The sequence below is a fragment of the Myodes glareolus genome, chromosome 8, assembly GCF_982192425.1.
Source record: "Myodes glareolus chromosome 8, mMyoGla1.1, whole genome shotgun sequence".
Classification (NCBI taxonomy): Eukaryota; Metazoa; Chordata; class Mammalia; order Rodentia; family Cricetidae; genus Myodes; species Myodes glareolus.
This window is the reverse complement of record NC_142033.1, coordinates 67790613-67812660: the sequence shown is the minus strand read 5'-3', so window position 1 is coordinate 67812660 and position 22048 is coordinate 67790613. Positions and strand designations below refer to the sequence as shown.

Here is a 22048-nt window from a genome sequence, read left to right as displayed (position 1 = left end):
ATATTTATTTCATTTCTGGGTGGTACTAAGGCTCAAACACGTGATCTTCTGCAATGATATGTATTTTATAGTACTAAGGTCTTAAGATTAATAAAAATGCTTGAGAATTGGGCATGGTGGCACATGCCCTTAATCCCAGCACCTGAGAGGCAGACACAGGTGGATCTCTGTGAGTTCAAGGTCAGCCTGGCATACTTAGATGGTCTGAGGTTAGTCAGAGCTATATGATGATATGATGAGACCCTGCATTAAAAAAATAAAGAGTAAAGTCCTGGAAAAAAATAAAAATATAAAACATGATACGGGAAAGCAAGCTCATTTATTCAAATTATATTACAAGTTCTATATACAAATAGAATCTGTATAAATATTTTAAAAAATAAGATACTAAAAATTTCTCTTATAAAAATGTAAAAATAAAATCTGTATTTTTATGTATACATATGCCATTTAACAGGACCCAAATGTACAGTAGCTGATGCGAGGTCCATTGCCACACTGATGTCCATCAGCTGCTCTCAGCCTAGGGCCTAGGCTGCTGTGGAGATGCCCCACACCATCTTTCCCTCTGGGACCAGCAGGCAGCAAGAGCTCCTGGGCCACAGATGGAGCTCCCAGCAAGCACTGGGAGGGAAATCATTTAACCCTTTTCCAGAGCTGGAGGGGAGCCGTCCTAGGCGGGGTGCTTCTCGTCAGGGTTCTGAGATGGTACATCACTGTTCCAGCTCGTGTTCATTCTGCAGTGTCTTCATTGCCAGCCCCCAGAGAGTCATACTAGAGAAAAATTGTCCCTCAGAGTTCCTGTAAGTCACCGAAGGTGCCCGGCTGCCCAGCGGCTCGGTGCAGTGGTTGTCCAGAGTGGCCAAGGAAGAGCGGGTCACAGTCATACCATCAGCCTGTGACTGCTCAGCACCTGCTGAGGGGTCCACATCTGAGTAGGCATAGGCGTGTGACTGGCTCTGTAGCTCCTGGGGCTTGGCCAGCTTGGCAGGGTCCAGGCCAAGTTTGTCCTGCTCACCCATGCTAGGAGGGTGGATCATGGAGCGTAACTTACAGTAGGAGCCGGTACAGTGACCATCAAATGCTGCCACAGAACTTTCCACTGGGTGTACAGGGAGCTTGACAGACACAGGCATTAGTGTGACGGACACGTCCTGGGAGAAGGAGTCGGAGCTCTGAGACCTATCCATGTCAGTCTCAATGGCCTGGCTCAGCTCATCCAGCACAGCTGGACTCCTGGCGTCAGCTCTGCCATGCATCTTCTTGTGCCGCCGCAGCACCGCAGAGCGTGTGAAGCACTTGCTGCAGATCTCACAGCTATAAGGTTTTTCCCCAGTGTGAGTGCGGACGTGCCTGCGCAGGTCTCCTGAGCCCCCAAAGCACTTCCCTGAAGAGAGAAAAGAGTACTTTAGAAATGGAAGGATCCTCTCCTTCTGAACAACTGATCTAAGGGTAGTTCATGGTACCCTCACTTTGGATAAGGTCCCTCTCTGATAGACCTTGCAGTTTTGAGACTTAGCACAAGACTCTGGGGTTTCAGTACTGCCCAGCGGCTGCTCCCTTATCGACTAAAATAAGATCTCCTCAGCAGAGTTACTTCTGGGCTACATTGCTGTCATTTGAGCCTGCAGTGTCCCTTAATGCTCCCTGGCTGACGATGCTATTCGGAAGGATGTGGAACCTTAGGAGATGGAGCCCAGTTAGTGAAAGGGAGTCATTAGGGCTAGACCTTTGAAGGAAACCTTAAGCCCAAACTAATCTTTCCTCTCTAGTTCCCGTCAGGAACAGTGGTGGCGGCAGCCAGGTAGGAGCGACTGTTACTACGGCAGTGCCACACGGCCAGCCTAGGACCTAGGACAGTCAGTTTGTGTTGGGGGCTGCAGACCCCTGGCCCCTTGACTTTCCTTGCCTGCCTCAGACCCTTTGCCTGCTGGAGTGAACTGAGCAATACAACTTGTTTTCCTGTGCCTGCAGCTGCTCTGAGCACGAGTCCCTGATGGCAGGAGAATGGTTTCTGGTGAGGCCTGCAGCTGAAAGATCCCGAGAGCTGGGGCGTGGCCAGAGCCCTATAGAAGCTGCCCCTGAGCACAATAATGGTGGCATTCTTGTATCAAGGATGACCCGTGTCCCTGTCTCTGTGTTTGTGTGCCCCTTGCCTGAGACTCGCAAACTGACCTGTAGTGGCACGGGCGCTACAAGTCTGTACCAAAGATGTGCACATGCTTGTCCTTCAGCCCGTTTCCTTGTGACAAGTGGAAACTCAGTAGGTAACTGCAAAGGCCCTAAGATGCTGAGAACTCCCTCATGGGAAACACCCCAAACACACACACACTGGACTTAGTGAGAACGTCTCACTTTACTGAATGCCACTGTCTGATTTGTTAAGTAACAAGTGCGTGTGTGGGGTGGGGGTACAATGAATGCCCTTTGTTTGCAAAGAGGGCTCCGGCACTCCACCGTGTCCCGCTGAGTTCGCCAGCTCTTAGTGACAGGGCTTTGAGTCACTTTGTATCTGGAGCGTTAGGATCCGTTCCTGACACCTCAAAGATGCAGTGTCTGGTGTGTGGCATCGTTCCTGTAAGGAGGCAAAGGAACTGCCCCTTTCACTCTATGAGAAAACTGACTTACGGCAGCCAACAGCAGAGTGGGTAACTCTGGCGTGTACAGGATGAGGTCAGCTTGCCGGCTGACCAGCATCACACTCACCACAGGCAGGGCAGCTGTAGGGCCGCTCGCCCGTGTGCCGCACACGGTGCTTCACCAGCTTCCTCTGCATGTTGAAGGACTTCCCACATTCATCACAGGTGAACACTTTGTCAGCCGTGTGCGTCTTTTTGTGCTCCTTCAGATTGCTGAAATTGCTGAACCCTAGACAGACCACAGCAGGGGTTAGGGTGACAAAAGGAACCCGCAGCAGTGACCCTGAGAGCACAGGGAGTCGCTCACTCAGCAATACCTCGGCCGCACGTGTCACACAAGTGTGGCTTCTCTCCGGAGTGAATGATGATGTGGCGCTGGACATCACCAGAGGCGGCAAACCTGCAAGAAGTGCAAAGTCCTATCAGATTGGTGACACTGCCGAGACCCTGAAGACCAGGGCCATGCAGAGGACATAAACTGCTCTACCTGTTTTACACAGAGCTGGGTGTGGCCTGCTTTGTGTGTAAAACATCTCTATTTCTCTGTTTCAGGGGAAGCAGAAAACGATGCCAGTGTTTTGGTTTTAAGATGCTTCCTGCTTGCATCATCATACTCTATCCGGTTTCCAACAGCACAAGACCAGAGTCTCTCTCTGTCCCACAGTTCACTCTCTCTTACCTTAAAAAAAATACATTTATTTATTTAGTGCATGTGTATGTACACTGCAGCATGCATGTGGAGGTCAGAGACAACTTGGGTGACTTAGCTCCCCTTCTACCATATGGCTCCCAGGAACTAACTTAGGTCACCGGGCTTTGCGGAAAGTGCCTTGACTCTCTGAGTCATCTCACTGGCAAGTCTCACAATTCAGAGGAACATGAGACCCTGTGGTGCTAAGACCCTGCTGGGATCACTGCACTTGTGGGAAGCGTTCCATGTAGTGTGACAGCCCAAGGCTCACACTGAGAGCACAAGGTTAGCTCTGCATGTCTTGGCAATGAAACCAGCTCTACTCAATCTAGTGTGAAATACACAGACTTCAGGTTTCAGGAGCCAGGGACACTTTGGTCCTCCTTCACCTATCCTAGAAAATGAGCTCACTCACCTCTAGCTCACACTGGAGACCCATCCACATCCACCCTAAGACAGTGACAGAGATAGGAATGAAGAAAGAACCAGTGTTCATGGAGTAGCTACTCTGAGCCCAGGACATATTGAGTGTCTGATAATTGGTACCTCCCATAATTGTCTCTGCACACCAGGACACCCTTTTACCCCGCCTTCTGGATGGGAAACAGTGAGTGCAGAGATGCACATGAGCTTGGGTGGGCAACAAGCACCTCTCACCCATGTGGAGATGGATACTCTTTCCTGGCTCGCCCCTCTGATGGCTGGTGAGTTGGTCCAAGGAAGATGAGGTCCAGAAAAGATCTTTTTTTATTTTTTAAAGATGTATGTATTTATTATGCATATAGTGTTGTCTGCATGAATGCCTGCAGGTCAGAAGAGGGAGACAGATCTCATTACAGAGGGTTGTGAGCCACCATGTGGTTGTTGGCAATTGAACTCAGGATCTCTGGAACAGCAGCCAGTGAGTGCCCTTAACCTCTGAGCCATCTCTCTAGCCCACAAAAAAAGATCTTACACCGAATTTCCAAGATCCTAATTTTCAACACAGCAAAATGTTCTCAGGAGCCCATGGGAAGTAACACCATGTGAGACAGTTCTGTCTATGCTGCTGGGCACCTGCCATGACCGGAGAGTACCACCCAGAACTTGGCTTTATGTTCAGGTAGTTGCAACAGAAGGGAGCCAGGGTCAGCATGACAGCCTTTGCTTTGTTCCATTTTCCAACGCAGAGGCAGACAGGTTCCCAAAACTCAACTGAAGCTTGATTTTCCCTCTGCTATGCTCATAGAATGTGCTGTGGAATGTGCTGGAGGATGCTGACTTCTGAATGCTCCTGGGTCTATCTTTAACCTTCCCGACAAGGTTGCAAGGAGGACTTGTGAAAGGCAGAGAATCTGAGCCACTGACGCTTATGCTCCCCTTACAGCACTGAGCAGATGGTGGGAGTTACGGATGCTGGATGAATGAGTAATTAAATGATGGAACCCAGACACGGAACAATGGGGATGCCATGGCTACTGGTGGAGCCTGCAGTTCTAGCACAGGATGGTGGAGTAAGAAGCTCCTGGACTGTTGCCAAGCAAGGGGATGGAGGCTGAAGCTGTGGCCTGTGCGCACAGGAGGGACGGACAAGCCCCTCACTTACCCCTGCCCTGTGAAGGAGTCACGGCGGGGCCGACCACCCAAGGCTGATTCTCTGCTGCCAGGCCAGCACTCAGTTCTCAGGTCAAAACTCAGCTGCCAAGGTTGAGCGTCACAGACTCTGTCCTGAAGCTAACAGCCTAGCTTGACAACACAGCTTAGGTACCTCTGATGCCTCATCTCTGGGTGCCTAGTCACACAGGCTTCGGGCACTGTTTCCCCTGACTAGACAGTCTCCTCCATGGGGACCTTTTAAGAAAGAACATTTTGGCATAAACTAATCTGTTTCCTGTAAAGCCGACTTCCTTCTGGGGCCCCAGCCTAGATGTCCGTGCTCTCCGTGAACTTTTCTTCTTACTCTCTCATGTGTCACAGAGTGAATGCCCTTGTTCTCTGCCATGGCTGTGTGAGCCCTGGTGGCCCGTGATATGATACTGGACAAAGTCACTTGAGCCACCCACAGTCCCTCACATGTGCACCTTGAGCTCAGCACTGACCTCTTTCCACAGATTTCACAGATGTATGGCTTCTCCCCAGAGTGCCGGCGTAAATGAGTCTGAAGGTTGCCTGCCTGCAAGAGGACAAGAAACACACCAATAATGAAGAACCAAAAAAGTTGTAGGCGTTCAAAGGGAGCTGACAGTTTTAGCCGATCCCACAACACTACCAGTGAAGGACAGACAGGAAGCTATGTCTAAAGCCAAGGGCAGCCACCCACTGCACAAGGACCCCCAACTGTGGCCTCACACCGGTACCCGCTCTGTGATGCCTCCTTTGTAAAAGGGCAGGTTACTCTGGGGAGGAGTAGGTTCCCAGGCCTAATTTTAAGCAGACCCTGATATAGTTAATTTAGAGCACCCACATGCAGGGTTATATGGAAAGTTAAGCACTTGTGGGGCTTATTTCAGTGTTCACAACCTCTCTCTAAAACAAATGATTTTGTTCAAAAGAAGCAAAAGGCGTTTCCAGAAAGTATGTCCTCTAACAGTAAGGTTGGCTCTGCCTGGCCAGCTTTTCATTTTTACCTCTGTGCAAGAGTGCACCTCAGGAGGACCAGAGCAGCACTGCAGACTCTTTGTGAAGCTAGCAGGGTTTCTCACATAGACTTCCATACAGTCATCAGTATGAAATCAAAAAATTATAATATTGCAAAAGCAAAGCTGTAAATTCCTCCCTGGAAATATTTCAAATTGAGGCTGAGAGGCAAAGTCTTCCCTCACTGTACCTGAACAGCTCGAGCTGTTAAGAGTGTCGTCCTGCCAAACAAACCCACGGTGACAAACAAAAATGCCTTATGGGCCACACTGCAGTGCACAGCAGCGCCAGAAAAGAGAAAAAGCAGCAGCTAGCTAATAACTCGCTCTTTGCCTCTGTAAGCTGCCTCAAGCAAACTGCAAAGACAGCTTTGGTTATAGTCCATCTGTGCGTCACAGCTCACAGATACGGAAAGACGCTGCCTGTGGAATCTGATCCGGGGAAGCCTCAGTTAGACACTACATTCAAGACTGTGATAAACACAGCTGAGAGAAAACTGGGACTTTGAATAACCAGAGGGATCTTGGCAGAAGAGTCCTATTTATAGTGACTATTAATAACAGGGCTACAGCAAACGCCAACAGCAAAATCCACATGCTGAAATTTTACCTTTTATAAGCACTGGCAGTTGGTATTCTACTTTCTAGCTGAAGAACAGATTTGGCAACTAGAGCAGTTGCTAACGGCCATGGTTGGGCTGATTACTACTGGTCTTAGGGTGCAAGTCTTCTCTGCTTTTGCAAATCACAGGAAACTGACATGTCCTGAACAGTCAGCATGACAGCCACTCGGCTACCTGGGATACCAGTCCTTAGAGAGCTGAGTTTCAAATACTAATTGCTTTGGTCAGTAACATCCAAACTTCAGAAAAAAACAATGTGATACACCCACATATATCTGAACAGCACCACCTGCTCTACTGCCAGGGAGAACCCTCTGTAGCACTAAAGGTGAAGTAAATATGTGTGAAACACAGTCTGAGACATTAATAGAAAGATACACACCCCCTCCCCAGCGGTGTTACTTGTTTCAAGGCAAATATAACCCGATGCGCTTCTAATGTACAGCTGTAGTCAATGAATGTGGTAGTACAGGCCTGTAATTCCAGCACTCGGGAGTCTGAGGTAGGAAGACTACTGTGTTTGAGGTAAGCCAGGGATACCAGCAAGTTCCAGGACAGCCAGGACTACATAGGGAGACTGTCTCAAAAAGTCAAAATATAACAAACAACAAAAGAAAGCAACAGTAACAAAATCCTTAACATGTCTCTACCATTTCACGTGGAAATACAAAATGAAAATCAGTAAATCTTTGCCACACACAGTAGCACATACTGGGGTGACAAACTGTACAAACACAGATAAAATAGGACCGATGGAATGTTCTGCACACAACACCCCAACAACCAAACCGTAGTGCATGTAGGCAATTTGTACAGAAGACCCAGGAGTCCTGTCCCTGTTATTTTTGGCATCAATCCATACTTTTATTTTTAGTAAACTGTAGCTACGCTGCTGGTATCCAAAGTGCACAGACCATGTCTTAAGAAATATCTGCAGTTGTGTTTGCAGAACTGTGCCAAGCAGGGACAATAATGTTATGAAAGAGAGCAGAGTTCTGCAGCAAAGACACACCAAGTTCAGGCTTGCAGAGCTGCATTGCATTTTACAGAGCAGTCAGCTGGAGCGCTCAGATGCCTTGAGTCACAAGACTAGGAGAGTTAATTCACCTGGGTTTTGATTTTTTTTTTCTCCTGAGACCTGGTCTCATTATATGCCCCTGGCTAGCTTGACATTCATTACATAGACCAGACTGGCCCTGAACTCATAGACATCTGCTTGCTTCTGCCTCCTGAGTGCTGGGGATTAAAGGCATGTATCACCACACTTAGCCTAATTCAAGTTTATCTGCTGACTTCAAAACCTGTGTTAATAAAATTCTGAAGATATTAGCTTCTACTTGCTTTTAAGTTAAGACAGAGTATTGAAGAGAAAAATCCCATCAGAAAAAAGAAGTAACATCTGGGCTCAGCAGGTAAAGGCAACTTGTCTCCAAGCCTGATGTACTGAATTCAATCCCCAGGACCCATATTCATGGTGAAAGGAGAAAACTGATTCCTGAGAGCTGTCTTCTAACCTCCACACACACTGTGGTACAAGTGTTCCCTAGAAAATAAATACATAAATATGGGGATGTGGGAGTCCCCTCTGTGTGCTGTGATTACCATTAATGAATAAAGAGACTGCCTTGGCCCGTTGATAGGGCAGAACTTAGGTAGGCAGGGAAGATGGTACTGAATTCTGGGAGGAAGAAGGCAGAGTCAGGGATGCCATGAAGCTGCTAAAGACAGACGTGCCGAAACTTTGCTGGTAGGCCAAGACCTCATGGTGATATACAGATTACTCGAAATGGGTTAAATTAAGATGTAAGAGTTAGCCAATAAGAAGTGAGAGCTAACAAACTAAGCAGTGATTTAATTAATACAGTTTCTGTGTGGTTATTTGGTTCTGGGCAGCCGGGACAAACAAGTGGCTCCCCCCAACAATATAAAGTATTTTTAAACGTATCATCTGAGTTGAATCACTCTTAAAATAAACTTTATGATGTAGACCCAAACCTTAGTCTTCACCCATAAAGAAACCAGGCCTCCCTTTCCTGTAGATGGCAGCTGAGTAAGAACAAGGGTCGTACAAACTCAGAGACAGAAGGCATTGCACACATTAGTCATCTAGCTGAGTTCCAAGTCTTTAGAGCTTCAGACAATAGTAAAATTTTAAAAAACACCCAGGACAAACACACACTTCCCTGGTGATGTTATGAAATAATGTGACTAGATCTACTGAAGCCTGAGAATCCCTGAGTCCCAGGTTAGCACTTCGGGACATGGTCAAGATGTCCCTGCTTCTTGTACTTTCACCAAGGATGAGGTGTGTGGTTGCTCTGGTGTCAGCCCAGCACCCGGGACTCTGCCTCTGAACTTCTCCAGAGGGCTTCCTTGGCATACTGCATGCAACAAGAGAAGCCACCCCCATCCAGACAGTACTACCAGAAAACATGGCACCCAAGACTGCCCTCTGCCTCTCAGAATGTGGTACCAGCTGATCAAAGTCTCTTCCTGGCTCTGCTTTTCTCCAAAGATAGCTGACTTCCCAACTTTCCTTTTCCCCCACTGCCCTGAATGTACTGGTGTCTTTGTGCACCATATAGGAAGCACAGTACCTAAGACATGACCATTCTCTAAGAGGATATGAAACAGCTGAGAGCATCACCACTGCAACCCAAGATGACGCTGGCTGATGTGCCACAGTGCCAGCCAGCTCATTAGTAAAGCCGCGGTTAAGTGCAGACAGACTAACTCTTCTAGACAGCAATCCTTATGAAACAGGATAAGAGATTCTTACTGGTAAATGTTTTCAAACTTTCAAATTCTCCAAAGAAAGGGCCCTTAGGAACTCAGTACTACAGCACACTCCGGCAGATCAGGAGGGGCATCCCAATCTAGTGACCACCACTGTCTACTCCAGTCATTCTCAGATGACTGGACAGCAGAAATGGGGAGTAGTGCCATCTCCTAGCAACCAAACGCAACAGCACCCTGCCCTCCACCCCCAGTCATAGCTGTCTCCAAGGCTCATCCAAGGACAGTCATGTGCTGCCCTTAGCTTGCTCCAAAGGCCATGCATGTCTGTCAGGCAGCCATGTTCTCTTCTGTCTGCACTGCTCCTAGATGTGTCTGGCACAGCATGCCCCAAGTCTCCTTGTCCTACCATCCACACAGTTATGTCTCCCTCTGAAGAACAAGCTCCTCAGAGCCTTACTCGTGTCTGCTCCATCCCAGCATGCGGCAGAGGTAAGGGCAGCTTAGGAACATGCAGCTCTTGCTGAATCAGGTCTCTAAAACAGCCCTTTGTCGAGTAACTTCACTCTTCTCTATGAAAACAACACAAGATGCATCTGAAAACCACAGTACAGCTCTGCATTCACACAAACCTAAGAGGAGCTGTGCTAACCCAGAAGGTACCAGAGCTGCCCTGGGGACAATGCAGAGGGAGGGCACAGCAGCAGCGCTGGGTGGGTGGGGGCAGGGAGGCTGACACAGATCCTGAGTGTGCAGCTGTATTCTAGTTACCAAGTGGAGCCACAGAAGGGCTCTGAGCAGGAAGTCATTACACATGAAAGGTAGTAAATCCCCTCAATAGCTCCACAAGATAGTAATGTAAGAATGAGAAAGAGGCCCAGAGAAGCATGGTGAATGCTTATTATCAATGGTCACAAACAGTTTTATACTTTACTTTTCTTAATTTTTACTTATTTATCTTTCGGGGGGGGGGCATCAAAAGCCACACGTGAAGAGTAGAAGACAACATGTGGTAACTGGTTCTTCCCTTCCACTATGTGGACCCCAGGCATTGGAATCAGTTTGTCAGGCTTGGCAGCAACATCCCTACTTGCTAAGCTATCTCACTAGGCCCAGTCCTAGGTGGCTAGGATGAAAATGGTGGTCATGGGAAGGACCACACAAGGACTGGGGTGCAGAGCCAAGAGGGAGAGCACATGCTGTTCTAAGAACCTGGCCGCATCAACTCCTTACTCCTGCACACTCTCTAGGGCAGGTGCTCCTTCATCCTTGTTTAAGAGATGAAGACACTGTCTCGTCCAGGGTAACAGGACAGTACATCTGATAGAGGCCAAGCTCTGCACTCCAGGGGCCGAGGTGGAAGGCAGTGAAGGTCTCCATGGGAACAGTGATAGAGGGACGCACACTCAACACCTGTCCAGAGCTGCAACATGAAGCTGTTCCAAAGTCATCACTCTGGGAAGACAGGGCCAACCACGAGAAGATATGGGGAGTCACCAAGAGGTAAGCGTGACCAGAGCACACTAGCCCATGCCAGTGCATGGGAAGAGGGAACTGCAGTCAGATTTGGGAATAAAAATGACTTGGTCTAATCTGCCCAATATCCTGCCTCTAGTCCAGTGAAAATAACTATTGGTCTTGGACCTAACCCAGCATACAGTGCGGCTCCAGAGAAGATCAGTGTGGACAGCTGGAAACTTCAAGACACACCAGGGCAGGACCCATCATCAGTGCAGAAAAGGGAAAGGTGCTTCGACGGCTCTCACTCAACAGCAGACTTCCTAATGCCCTGGAAATGTGGGTTCTGACCCAGCCGCAAGTCTCTAAACTGCCACTACCACACATGCTTCTCTCCCAAGGACAAAAGTGAGTCTTATTGGTAAGTAAGTAAGCAACAGAGTTCAGGCTTCCAATTATCAACAGTAAATAAGAGTATTCCCACCTGAGAGAAGTGCTTCCCACAAATGTTACATTCAAAAGGTTTCTCACCTAAAACAAAGCAAAACACAACAGTTTGTTGTCAGTACAAAAATTTGCACAATCATTTTTGTTTAAAATATTTGATCTCCTTCGTCTCTCCTTTCCAAAAAGCCCATTCTGTTCTTCTGTGTTTTATTTTAGAACAAGATCTCCCTCTATAGTCCAGGCTGATCTGAACCTCTCAACAATTCCTGCCTTAGCCTCCTGAATGCTGGGATAATATGTGAGAGCCACCACGCCAGCCCGTGACATTCTTTATCCCCAGAGTGAGGCACAGGGTATCTCTACTTCCAAATATTTATCTCTTACCCTGGGGCTCTCCAGAAAGATGATAAAATCCAATCTATAGACCTTCATCTAGAAGTCAAACTATCCTCCAAATACAAACCTAGGGTGAAATAAATAGATCGCTCAGTTTTCCTTCAGCACAAAACCAAATGGGACTTTTCTCTACTTGACCTCTGACTCCAAATAGAGTGAACAGTCCCTTCACACCATGGGGGCTGTGGACACTGGGGCCTGAGGAACAGCCCTCAGCACTGCCTGCCTGCCTTGGCTGAGACTGGGCCTTCACGGAGGAGAGAATGTGGTCTCCTGTCTGTCTGCTCCACCAAGTACAGCAACTACAACAGCCTGGAGATGCAGCTGTTCTGAATGGAGGTCTGCTGGAAGGAGTACTGGAAGGTGCTGCCTTTAGTCTGTGGGAGCCTTTGTACCCCAAGAAATGTCATTTCCTCACTTCCCCCAAGTCAAGTGGTTACCTTAAGACTCTCTTAAATATAACAACACTGTTCTTCTACTTACAGGGCCTGTGACCTTGGCAATGACCTGCAGCTATCTGGGCTTGTCTTCAGCCCTGGATGACTGTCACCATTTAAGCCTGTGTTCAGCCTTCTTTTATAATTACTGGGGTAACAGATAATGGTAAGTTCAAGCCCACACAAGAGAGATAAGTTTAAAAAAAAAAAAAAAGACAAGCCATGGGTCATAAAGGACCAAGGTTTTTAACAACCATATCCACAGGTCTTGGAAGCCGTTTTCACTATGAAAATTTTGGTCCTATGGGCTGTGATTATCAACATATACACATTAGAAATAAAACAGAAGGCACTCTAAAGACAGAGGAACACAGGTCTCCTTGGCCACCAGCAGCACATCATCCCACACCATGTGGCCACTGGCAGCTTCCACGGCACACCTCGAGGAAGCGGCATCTGCACCATTCTGAAACAGCTCTGGCCTCACAGATCCCTGGCATCCAGGCCACGCTCTGCTACCATCTCAATGCAGCATTTATGTCCGACGAAGTGTCTCTGCCCTATGACTGTATTTGACACTCACAGATGTTCTCTGGAATTAGCAATTTGATTTTGCTCCTTTAAAGCTATAACAGGTAAGTTTCTAAAAGAAAAATGAAATAAAACTGATAGTATTCCTCAGGCAGTAGAAAATTAAGCAAAAATTAATAATAATAATTTAAGTCAAGTTGTTTTTGTAGCAAGACTGACTGAGAGCTGTCTGTACCTGGTCTTATTTTGAACTACAAGTAATGAAATGACAGGCTTTACATTCGAATACACTGACATCTATAAAGGACTTTTATAACTAGTGAAAATGTCTCAACTGATGCACTGAGGTAGAAATCACTTCAGCAAAACAGAAGTCAAAAGTGCCAAGAGAACAGCATGCCAAGGCAGGCAGCTGGCGGCAGGCAAACAGGGCAATCTAGAAGCATGCTGCTGTCACTGCTCATGGCTGTGCTTCTTTTGGGGGTGGGGGTGGTTTGAGACTGAGTCTCACTCTGAAGCTCTGGCTCTCCTGGAACTATGTAGACCAGGCTGGCCCCAAATTCACAATAGATGCGCCTGCCTCTGCCTCCTGAGTAGTGGGATTAAAGGTGTGCACCATTACACCCAGCTCATGGTTATACCTTAACTGTTACTAATTCATGAAGCACTAATAATTCTATCACAGTTAACGAGGGGGAGAGTGAGACATAGGTATTGTACAATGTGTTTTGGGAAGGCAATGGTATGAATTAAGATAATAAACCATTAGAAATTCAATGTCTAAGGTGGAAGAATTTTCATTTGAAAACATCAGATGGAATGGGGCTGGCAGGAGGGGACCACAGCTCAGTGGTGGAGCAGTTGTCCAGTAGGTGCAAGGTCAATCCTTGTACCACTAAAACAAACACAAAAACAAAAAATCAAGTTGTTAAAGTTGATTCTTATTTAAGAGCTTACCTCCTGCCTCCAAAATCCTAACTTTTCAAATTAAAATTACTTCTGAGAGAAGTTTAAGAATTATTCAAATCAAGGGGCTGGAGAGAGGGCTCAGAGATTAAGAGCATTGACTGCTCTTCCAGAGGTCCAGGTTCAAGTCTCAGCACCCACATGGTGGCTCACAACTGTCTGTAGCTCCAACTCTAAGGGACCTGACACCATCATACAGACATACATGCAGGTAAAACATCAATGCACATAAAATAAAAATAAATAAATTTAAAGTACTGAATGTAATAGTAAAAAAGAATGAGTCAAATTCACTGTCAGTCTGCATTCTACTCTGAGAAAGCCCTAGAGACAACCAAGCACAGTGTCTGTCTTAGAGCTAGAACCTGAGTGCACTAAAGCAGCTGACTGTGAGCTGGACGGACGCCACCCTACAGAGAACATACGTGCACACCATCACCAAGTGCACCAAAGGGTAGCTAGCACCCTGGAGCCTCATTAGAGACATCAGCAGCTCCACTGAGAAGTCAAGTGTCTTACAGACAAGGCCTGCAGGGGGATGGGGCACTGCGGCTTCCTTTCGGGTCTGTAGACTCAGGGCAGTGTACCTGTGTGAGACCGTTTGTGCAGCTCCAGATTGCTTGGGTGTTTAAAAGGCTTCCCACACAATTCACACGCATACTGTCTCTGGGACTGGAGGGTCTGGGATGGGTCCTCCCATGTGGCGGGGGCTCCCGGAATCTCCACCTCATGGCCGCTCTCTGGACCCAATTCTTCCCTCCCTTTTTCTTCAGGAGTTGGGCTTCTGGCTCTCGGGCCCTCATCTTCCTTAGCAGCAGATTCCTCCCTCCTGATCAACCCATCACCTGACTCCGGATGTGAGGTGTGCTCAGCTGACTGTTGTGACTTGAGAAAGTTTAGTTTCTTCAGGTGCATGGCTTTCTTCAGTCTCATCTGCTTGGCAGGCAGCTGACAAAGGGCATCTGCCTCGGAGTCAGTGCCAGAGGTCCTGAGGGCTGGAGCCAGGAACTGCTCTGAAGACTCCAAAGCATCTGGGCGGCCCTCCACAGTAGGCTGCGAATCTGCTGCAGCAATGTCGGGGGAGGCACTGAGAGCGAGGGGCTGCTCTGGGGCAGGTTCCTGGCTGGGGCAGGCGGTCTGCTTGTAGTACTGCTTGCTGTATAACGTTCTGAGTTTGTAATAATAATTGGGCTGTTTGGAGGGCAGCTCTGGGCAGCTTCCACTTGCAGCATCCAGGGCTGGTTTTGCTACTTCTCCTGTGGGACGACTGAAACCTGCTGATGGAGCATGAGGACTCAGTTCAGCCAGAACTTTAGCCTGCGGGCCTTCGGTAGGGCACTCCTGCAGTGAGTGGGGCGGGTAATGCTCACTTCCTGCACAGGTGCCATCCAGAGTCACACTCTGCAGGGAGAAGGCGCCAGCACAGGGCAAGCCGGGCAGTTGTGCTGCCGAGGCTGACTTCAGAAATGTGTGGCACAGATTCAGAACATTCTGTACCTGCAAACACTCCGCGGTGTCCAGCATCACTTGAATGTTGTCCTGGTTGAGGTCAAGGTGCGATGTGTACATGAAGTCCAGGATCTGCCCTATGCCACTGACATTTTTAACATCCAGGTGGAAAACATCATTCTTCTGGCTGGAAGAATTCTGAAAGAGGCTCCTGACAAAAGAAAGAACATGTTAGCTATTTTCACATTCTGCTAGCATTTTCTTTTAATGTTTTAATTTTTAGAGTTATTTCACCTTTATTGCCTTTTTTTTAAAAAGTATTTTGGGTTAATGTGTATGTTCAAGTGTATATGTGTGTGTGTGTGTGTAGGCCAGGGGTCACCCTTGGATTCTGTTCCTTAGACACCATCACTCTGTTTTAAGAGAATGGAGTCTCTAACTGGCCCACAGCTTGCAGAGAAGGCCAGGATGGCTGTCCAGTGAGCCTCGGGAATCCCCGTCTCCATCTCCCCAGTTCTGTATTGTAAGAATGCACTACTATGCCTGGATTTTTCATGTGGTCCTGGATCAAATCCAGGTCCTCATACAAACATTCTATGAAACATGATCTACCCTGCTTGAAGTATAATTAACCACATGCACCAATTTCACACTGATCGCAGCAAAAAAAAAGGAACATTACATATCTCAGTGTTTTATATTTAGTCTGACACAATACATTCCTCACCACACAGCACACATACAAATATTTATGCCTGAAAAACTTCTGAAGATAAAGACAGCTAACCCTCAATATACACTCACTATGTAATCTATAATTTGGCTGCTAAGGTTTTTTTTTGTTTTGGTTAGGTTTTTGGTTTTTTGAAACAGGTTCTTGCTATTAGATTTAGCTGGCTGGGGACTTGCCATGTAGACCAGGCTGGCCTAGAATTCACAGAGATTCACCTGCCTCTACTCCCCCAGGGCTAGGTATGCCACCATGCCAGTCTGGCTGCTAAGTTTTGCAGAGACCCAATGGTCCGTAAACAATGGAAAGAAATGCACTTTGACTTAATGAAGAAAAAGGCACATGCGGCCCAGCTCCTTGCTCTGGTGTGGGTCCGTAAGTGAGGGAACGGTATGAAGCACAACTTCAGAGGACGACTCAGGGACACTGGCTCACAAACCTGCTGCAGACATTTTGTCACCAGTCACCTGTTTCCCCAACAGCCTTTGGCTTTTAGGCTAGCTCGAAACAGCCAATACATCACACCTGCGAGAGCTAACTGCCCTGGACGACAGCAGAGCCCAAGTGTCCAGGACAGAGTCTTTACAATGTGTGAACAGTGTACACGAAAACTAAGGTCTCTGTGATGTAGGGTTATCAGGGCAAGAGTAGACACTTTCCACACGTGGCTGACCAGAGCAGGGGAATGTGCACCAGGAGCATGGTGTCTAAAGACAAGACACTTGCTAACCAGAATACACTTCTAAAGAAAAGGCAATTGTACAAAGGCTAGCTACATTGAAACACAACTGCTTGGTGTTATTTAGTATATGTAAGTAAATCACATAAGCCAAAATAATGGCAGGGATAACTAAAGATTGAAGCTAAACTAAAGATTTTCTGGCAATATTCAAACGAAAAAAAAAAAGGTGAACTGCTTTAATTTAGGTAGGGAGGGACCTAAGGTAGGGGAAGCATGCAGAACACTCTCCTCATGCTGACTCCTCATTCTTTCTTTCTCCAGACAGAATCATCTCTATGAGGCCCTGCTGGTCTGGCACTCTCTATTCTCCTGCCCTTTCCTCCATGTGCTGGGAAAGGACAGCCAGAGTTCTTCACTCACATTTCTCATCACAGCAAAGTTCCTACTGCAGACGCAATCCCTCAATCATTTTATTTGCAAAGGAACTGAAATACAGAGAGAATACTGACATTAATTCTTTTCAACCATCCCCAGCAAACTCTAGCTAAGAGTCTCTTTCCCTTTCAGGTCGCTCTAAACACACAGTGATAGTAATTAAAGAATCAGGAAAACCCATAAACTCTCATTTTGTTTAAACTCCAAAGAGAAAGGCAGAAATATCCTGGAGAAAAATGGAATGTGGCCACAGTACTTTCCTGCCAGGTTCTCCAGGCAGGGAGGACACAGAGTGAGGCACTCACCTGAAATACTGGCTGAAGGCCGCCAGCACGTTCTTGTGGGCTTTGAAGCAGACGCCCCTCACCACCAGCATGCAGTCACAAAGCAGGCCTTGGATCCGCTGCTCTCGCAGCTGCTGGAGGAGGTGGCAGCTGTGAACAGCAACAGGGTCCATACTAGACCATGAGACCTGCAGCAGAGGATGTAGGTAAAAGACTCTCGAAGACACCACTGGGACAAAAGCGGCCCCAAATGCAAAAACTCTTGGCTTTCAGCGTGGCGCATCAAAGTTACAGCTTAAAACACACACCTACCCACTGAGCTGTTTTGGCAGCATCTAGTCCAGAGCTGTTCAGCCCACCTCTCTGCAATATGGAAATGCTTCCTCTTACTGACTAACTATGGAAGCCATTAGTTATGAGAAACCCAAAGCACATGGGTCTGCTAATATAGAAGGTGGTTGTGGTAAGAGTGTATGCATTTTGTTATGGTCAACTATGAATATGCAAATTAAAAATAAAAAACAATACATATACATGAACAAGCATAAAGGGAAAAAAAACCCAACCAGCTAAGACCAAACCCATACTTATTAAACACCTTGTAATAATTAATCTTGACCTTCAACTTCACGGAACTGAGAATCCCAGGGATGTCCCCCTGGGATTGGTGCACTTCCAGAAAAGCTTAAATGAGCAGGGAAGACTCACCCTAAATGTGGATGACATCATCCTATAGGCTGGGATCCCAGATTGAACAAAAGACAGAGAGCAGCCAAGCAGTAGCATACATCTCCCTGCTACTGTAATGTGACCAACTGCTTCCTGCTCCTGTCACCAAGCCTCCCCTCCATGATGGACAGCATCCTCAGACTACAAGCCAAAATAAACCCTTCCTTAAGCTGCTAGTACCAGATATTTTGTTATAGCAACAAATACACAGCTCGAGAATTCAAAGCTCGAGAAAATCAGGAGCCTATTTGGGGAGGTAAGATACAAGTTAAAATAACTACCATCACCACAAGGAGAGCAAACCAGTGTCACAAAACACCACGTCCATTTAGGTGTACCTCTGTGCCTCTCACAGGCATAGAGGAAGCAAGAGAATGGGGTGTACATGATCCTGGCATCTGTGACCGGCAGGTGGGGAATCTCCAGGGCAGGAACTTGCTGGGCTTCAGAATATGGCTGAATAGTAGAGTATGACAGATCAGAGAGACAGAGGGCAGATGACACTGAGCCTCGTTAGGACAACTGACTGACTGGGAAAGAGACAAGAGGCTCCCGTATGGACACAGAAGATCTGGTCATTCCTCATCTACCTAGTGAGTGACTACTACGCACTATAGTCTAGGGCAACACAGTGAGTACAGCAACACCAGGGGTCCTGGAAGCTCCAATTCTAGCTAATCGAACAATTACAGCTAGACGCGGGGGTGGAGGCACACACCTGAATCAGTGCAGCCTCTGGCATCCAGACACAGTGGGAGAGGACGGGAGGACACTGAGGGTCTAAATGGCAATCTGGTGCACTAGACAGTAGAGGACATAATGGCCTTGTGCACACAGTTAAGCACTGGAGAAGCCAGGAAAGTTAAACACATAGCTTACCTCTTCAATGGGATGAGGTACTTAGCTGTTTTTCTGGAACGCTGGGGGGAAAATGTAGTTTACAATCTGATAAGCATTGCTTCCTGTTGAGCCAGGCCCTGCCCATATCTCTCAGAATTTATGTTTTACTTATCCCAGATCCTTTCCCCTTAAAACTTTGAGCATCACTTCTAGGCCATAAAACTCATCCCTGTGAGAGATGTCATTTGTACAACAGCCTAAGTGACTTCTATGAATCATAGGGCCAGGTCAATCCCAACACCCGCAGGCATTATGTTTACTTCAATCTCCCTAGACCCTAAATCTTGGGCACTATCTCTGAGTCAACAGTACCCATCTATGTGAAAGAAACCGATTACTTTGTAAAGAATTTCAATGTGCCAGTTGGTAGTGGCACACACCGTTAATCTCAACACTCAGGAGGCGGAGGCAGGTGGATCTCTGTGAGTTCAAGGATAGCCAAGTCTATTACACAGAGAAACCCCATCTCAAAAAATAAAAAAAAGAATCTCAATGTAAACATGTCTTGAAATTATTGTGCACTTGGGACAGAGTTAATTATTATTAAAAAAAAAAAACTCCCCCCCTCAAAATTGGGCTGTGCTTAAATATGGCTAAAGTAAAATGATCTGGGTCAGACTCTAGAAGTGCTGGCCCAGGCACCAGCTACAAAAATCAGGCTGATCCAAGCTTCATTCTTCCCTCACCCTTGCTGTAGAATAATCTTTTTGTACACTGTGAAGATGCGTCTTTGTCACAGCACATTCTGATTGGCTTAATACAGTTGAATAGTCAACAGCTAAGCACGAAGAGTTTAGGAAGGACATCCAGAGAGCTCTGGGAAGAAACGGGGGGGGGGTCCTGTAGTTGGTCACAGAGGAAGCAGAACATGCAGGAGGAGCATTAAAAGCCACGAGCCAAGTGACAGCACATATATTAATAGAAATGGGTTAATTTACGTTATAAGAGCTAGGCAGAAACAAGCCTAAGCTAAGGCCAAGCTTTCATAATTAATAACAAGCCTCCATGTTTTTTTGTGAACTGGCAGCCCAAAGCAAACTCTATCTACACACCCTGATTGTTTGTCCCTGCCTGCAGAGACCTTCCCACACTAAGCATCAAAGAGGTCATGGGTTTTCTTTATTTCATATTTAGGGCAAAAACACTGCAGACAAAGTCACACCCACAAAGTCAGACTCAGAGATTCTTTTAACAGTGCCCCGAACCCTGATGGAGTTTGGATATGAAATATTTCCCAAAGATGATAGAGTTAAGGTTTAGTCCTCAGTGCAGCAGAGCTCATATGTGAGATAGCTGGACCATGAGGGTGTGAATTTCCTCCATAATTGCGAGAAAGTAAACCTCTCTCATCTGAATCACCTCGGATGTTGTACCCTGCGATGGAAGCTACAATAAACAAACAAAGCAACCTCCCTGTCACCGACAAATGCTCACCCTGGGGTTGTTTCTTACAATACTGCTCACAGCCTGTTTGACTCACTCATTTAATGAGTTGATCCACTGGCAAGTTCACAGCAGAATGAACTGCTGGGGAGCAACCTAGTGGGCAGAAGCAACAGTCTTTATGAGGTAAAGGCATGGCCCACATCTGCTTCATTCATCATTGTAGCTCTGACACCTGTGTCTGGGGCTTCATAGGCGTTCAGTAGGGTTCCTTCTAGCTCAGCAAGCTAAAACCTAAATCAAGAATACGACAGTAGAAAGATCAACGTGAAAGACAGCAAACAATGGAAATACCAAGGCAAAGAGAAACAGAAGAAGCTTGGGTGATGTGAATGAAGAGGGGGTGCCTCAAGGGAAAAGGAGCCTTAGTGGAATCTGAACCCAGAAGGGGCTCCGACAACGAAAGCCCTTCTGTGTGTGTGCGTGTTTTATGTATACATGTGTGCACATGTCTGGAGGCCAGAAGCCAACCTTAGGCATTGTTCCCTAGGAGCTGTCCACCTTGTTCTTTGAGACAGGGTCCCTTATTGAGATGAGAGGCTCACTGATCCCAGAGATCCACCTATTTCCACTCCCCACCCCCAACACTGGGATTGCAAGCGCAGGTTACCAAAATGGAGTATTCCATTGCATTCTCCAGAACCACACACGTTGATTACCTGTGAAAGCAGACTTTAATAAGGCAAGTGACTTAAAAGAGCCTATTAGGATGAGCCCTGTTTCAATCTGACTGACATCCTAACATAAGGAGATGTAGATACAAGCAGAAACGCTGGCGGTGCAGTGGCACAGAGGACAGATCATGTGAGGCTACAGCAGGAAAGTGACCGACCACCTGTAAGCCGGGACGGTTCTCTACAGCAAGTAGATTTGTTGACACCACGTTCATGACCCTCCGTCCTCCATAACTGTGAGAAAGTAAACCTCTCTCATCTGAATCACCTCGGATGTTGTACCCTGCGATGGAAGCCACAATAAACAAACCGAGCAACCTCCCTGTCACCGACAAATGTTCACCCCGGGGTTGTTTCTTACAATACAGCTCACAGCCTGTTTGACTCACTCATTTCAGCAGCAAACGGTGACCACTATCGTATACCAGATGCCGTCTTACAGGCTGAGAACGTTTAGTGAACCCTGACTAAAACTGCAGATACCCTACCCGCTCAGCACCTGACCTGCACCGACTCGTTGACTAATCCTTTAAGGTCCCCAGAAGTAGGCGCTGAAGTGACAACATTCTACAGATGGGACACCAAGGCACAGATGGTCTCGTGGAGAATGAGGCAGGGCGCGGCAACGAGGACGGCTCATAAGCGCCTCTCCTCTCTTGGGGCGACGCGGACATCAAAAGACGCACAGACCGCAGCAAGGGCTGGAAGGAAGCCCGGCTCCCACGCCCGAAGTCTAGCTTTGTGCTCGGCCGGGCCCGCCACGCGCGTTGTCAGCAGGCCGGCGCGCATCCCAGCCGCGCAGACCCGCAGCTCGCGGGAGGCCAGAGTTCCGGGTCGCCTTACCCTCGGAGGCCGCTCCCAATCGGCCGCCTCCTCGTTACCCGTCCCCGTCAGACCCTCTGCGTCAACTGCAGGACTCCAAGCGCCACGGAACCATTCCGACAACGCCCCCTCTGCAGCTCATCGGCGGCTTCCGTCGCCGTCACTTCCGTCCGGGGGCGTGGCCGCGACGCGCTTGCGCACTGGCGCGCGCCAGCCGGGCGTGAGTTCTGCGCGGGTGAGTTGGAAGAGAGAGAGAGAGAGAGAGCAGGTGGCGGCGCTGTGTTTGGTGACTGAGGGTCCACGTGCTCCCGGCAGTCGGTTAAGACCGTTGGCGAAGTCTGCTGAGAGGTGAGGGCGGCAG

General features: G+C 47.6%; 1 protein-coding gene across 7 annotated transcripts; it reads right to left on the bottom strand.

Annotated features, from left to right (window-relative positions):
• Nucleotides 1-300: 300 nt before the first annotated feature.
• On the bottom strand, nucleotides 301-21840 carry Zbtb49 (zinc finger and BTB domain containing 49). 7 transcript variants are annotated; one of them, XM_087909070.1, is made up of 9 exons: nucleotides 21370-21802; nucleotides 17141-20425; nucleotides 15037-15199; nucleotides 14127-14880; nucleotides 11247-11293; nucleotides 5409-5482; nucleotides 2957-3039; nucleotides 2707-2868; nucleotides 301-1387 (listed from the first exon to the last, which is right to left on the bottom strand). In XM_087909070.1, the coding sequence occupies exons 2-9, from the start codon at nucleotides 17290-17292 to the stop codon at nucleotides 714-716; spliced, it is 2109 nt and encodes a 702-aa protein (XP_087765196.1). In that variant the 5' UTR covers nucleotides 17293-20425; nucleotides 21370-21802; the 3' UTR covers nucleotides 301-713. The 7 variants fall into 7 exon arrangements, with proteins under 7 accessions (XP_087765196.1, XP_087765195.1, XP_048270821.1 ...); XM_087909069.1 differs by having other exon boundaries at nucleotides 14127-15199; nucleotides 17141-17307; nucleotides 18728-20425; XM_048414864.3 differs by having other exon boundaries at nucleotides 14127-15199; nucleotides 17141-17307; nucleotides 18728-18768.
• Nucleotides 21841-22048: the final 208 nt, after the last annotated feature.

Coding starts and splice junctions, on each gene's coding strand:
- Zbtb49 (XM_048414856.3), bottom strand. CDS start 17,292: ATGGACCCTGTTGCTGTTCACAGCTGCCACCTCCTCCAGCAGCTGCGA. Junction 5,483..11,246: donor GTGGGAAGCACTTCTCTCAG/GTGGGAATACTC, acceptor GTCCTCTTGCAG/GCAGGCAACCTTCAGACTCA. Junction 2,869..2,956: donor GTGTGACACGTGCGGCCGAG/GTATTGCTGAGT, acceptor TGGTCTGTCTAG/GGTTCAGCAATTTCAGCAAT.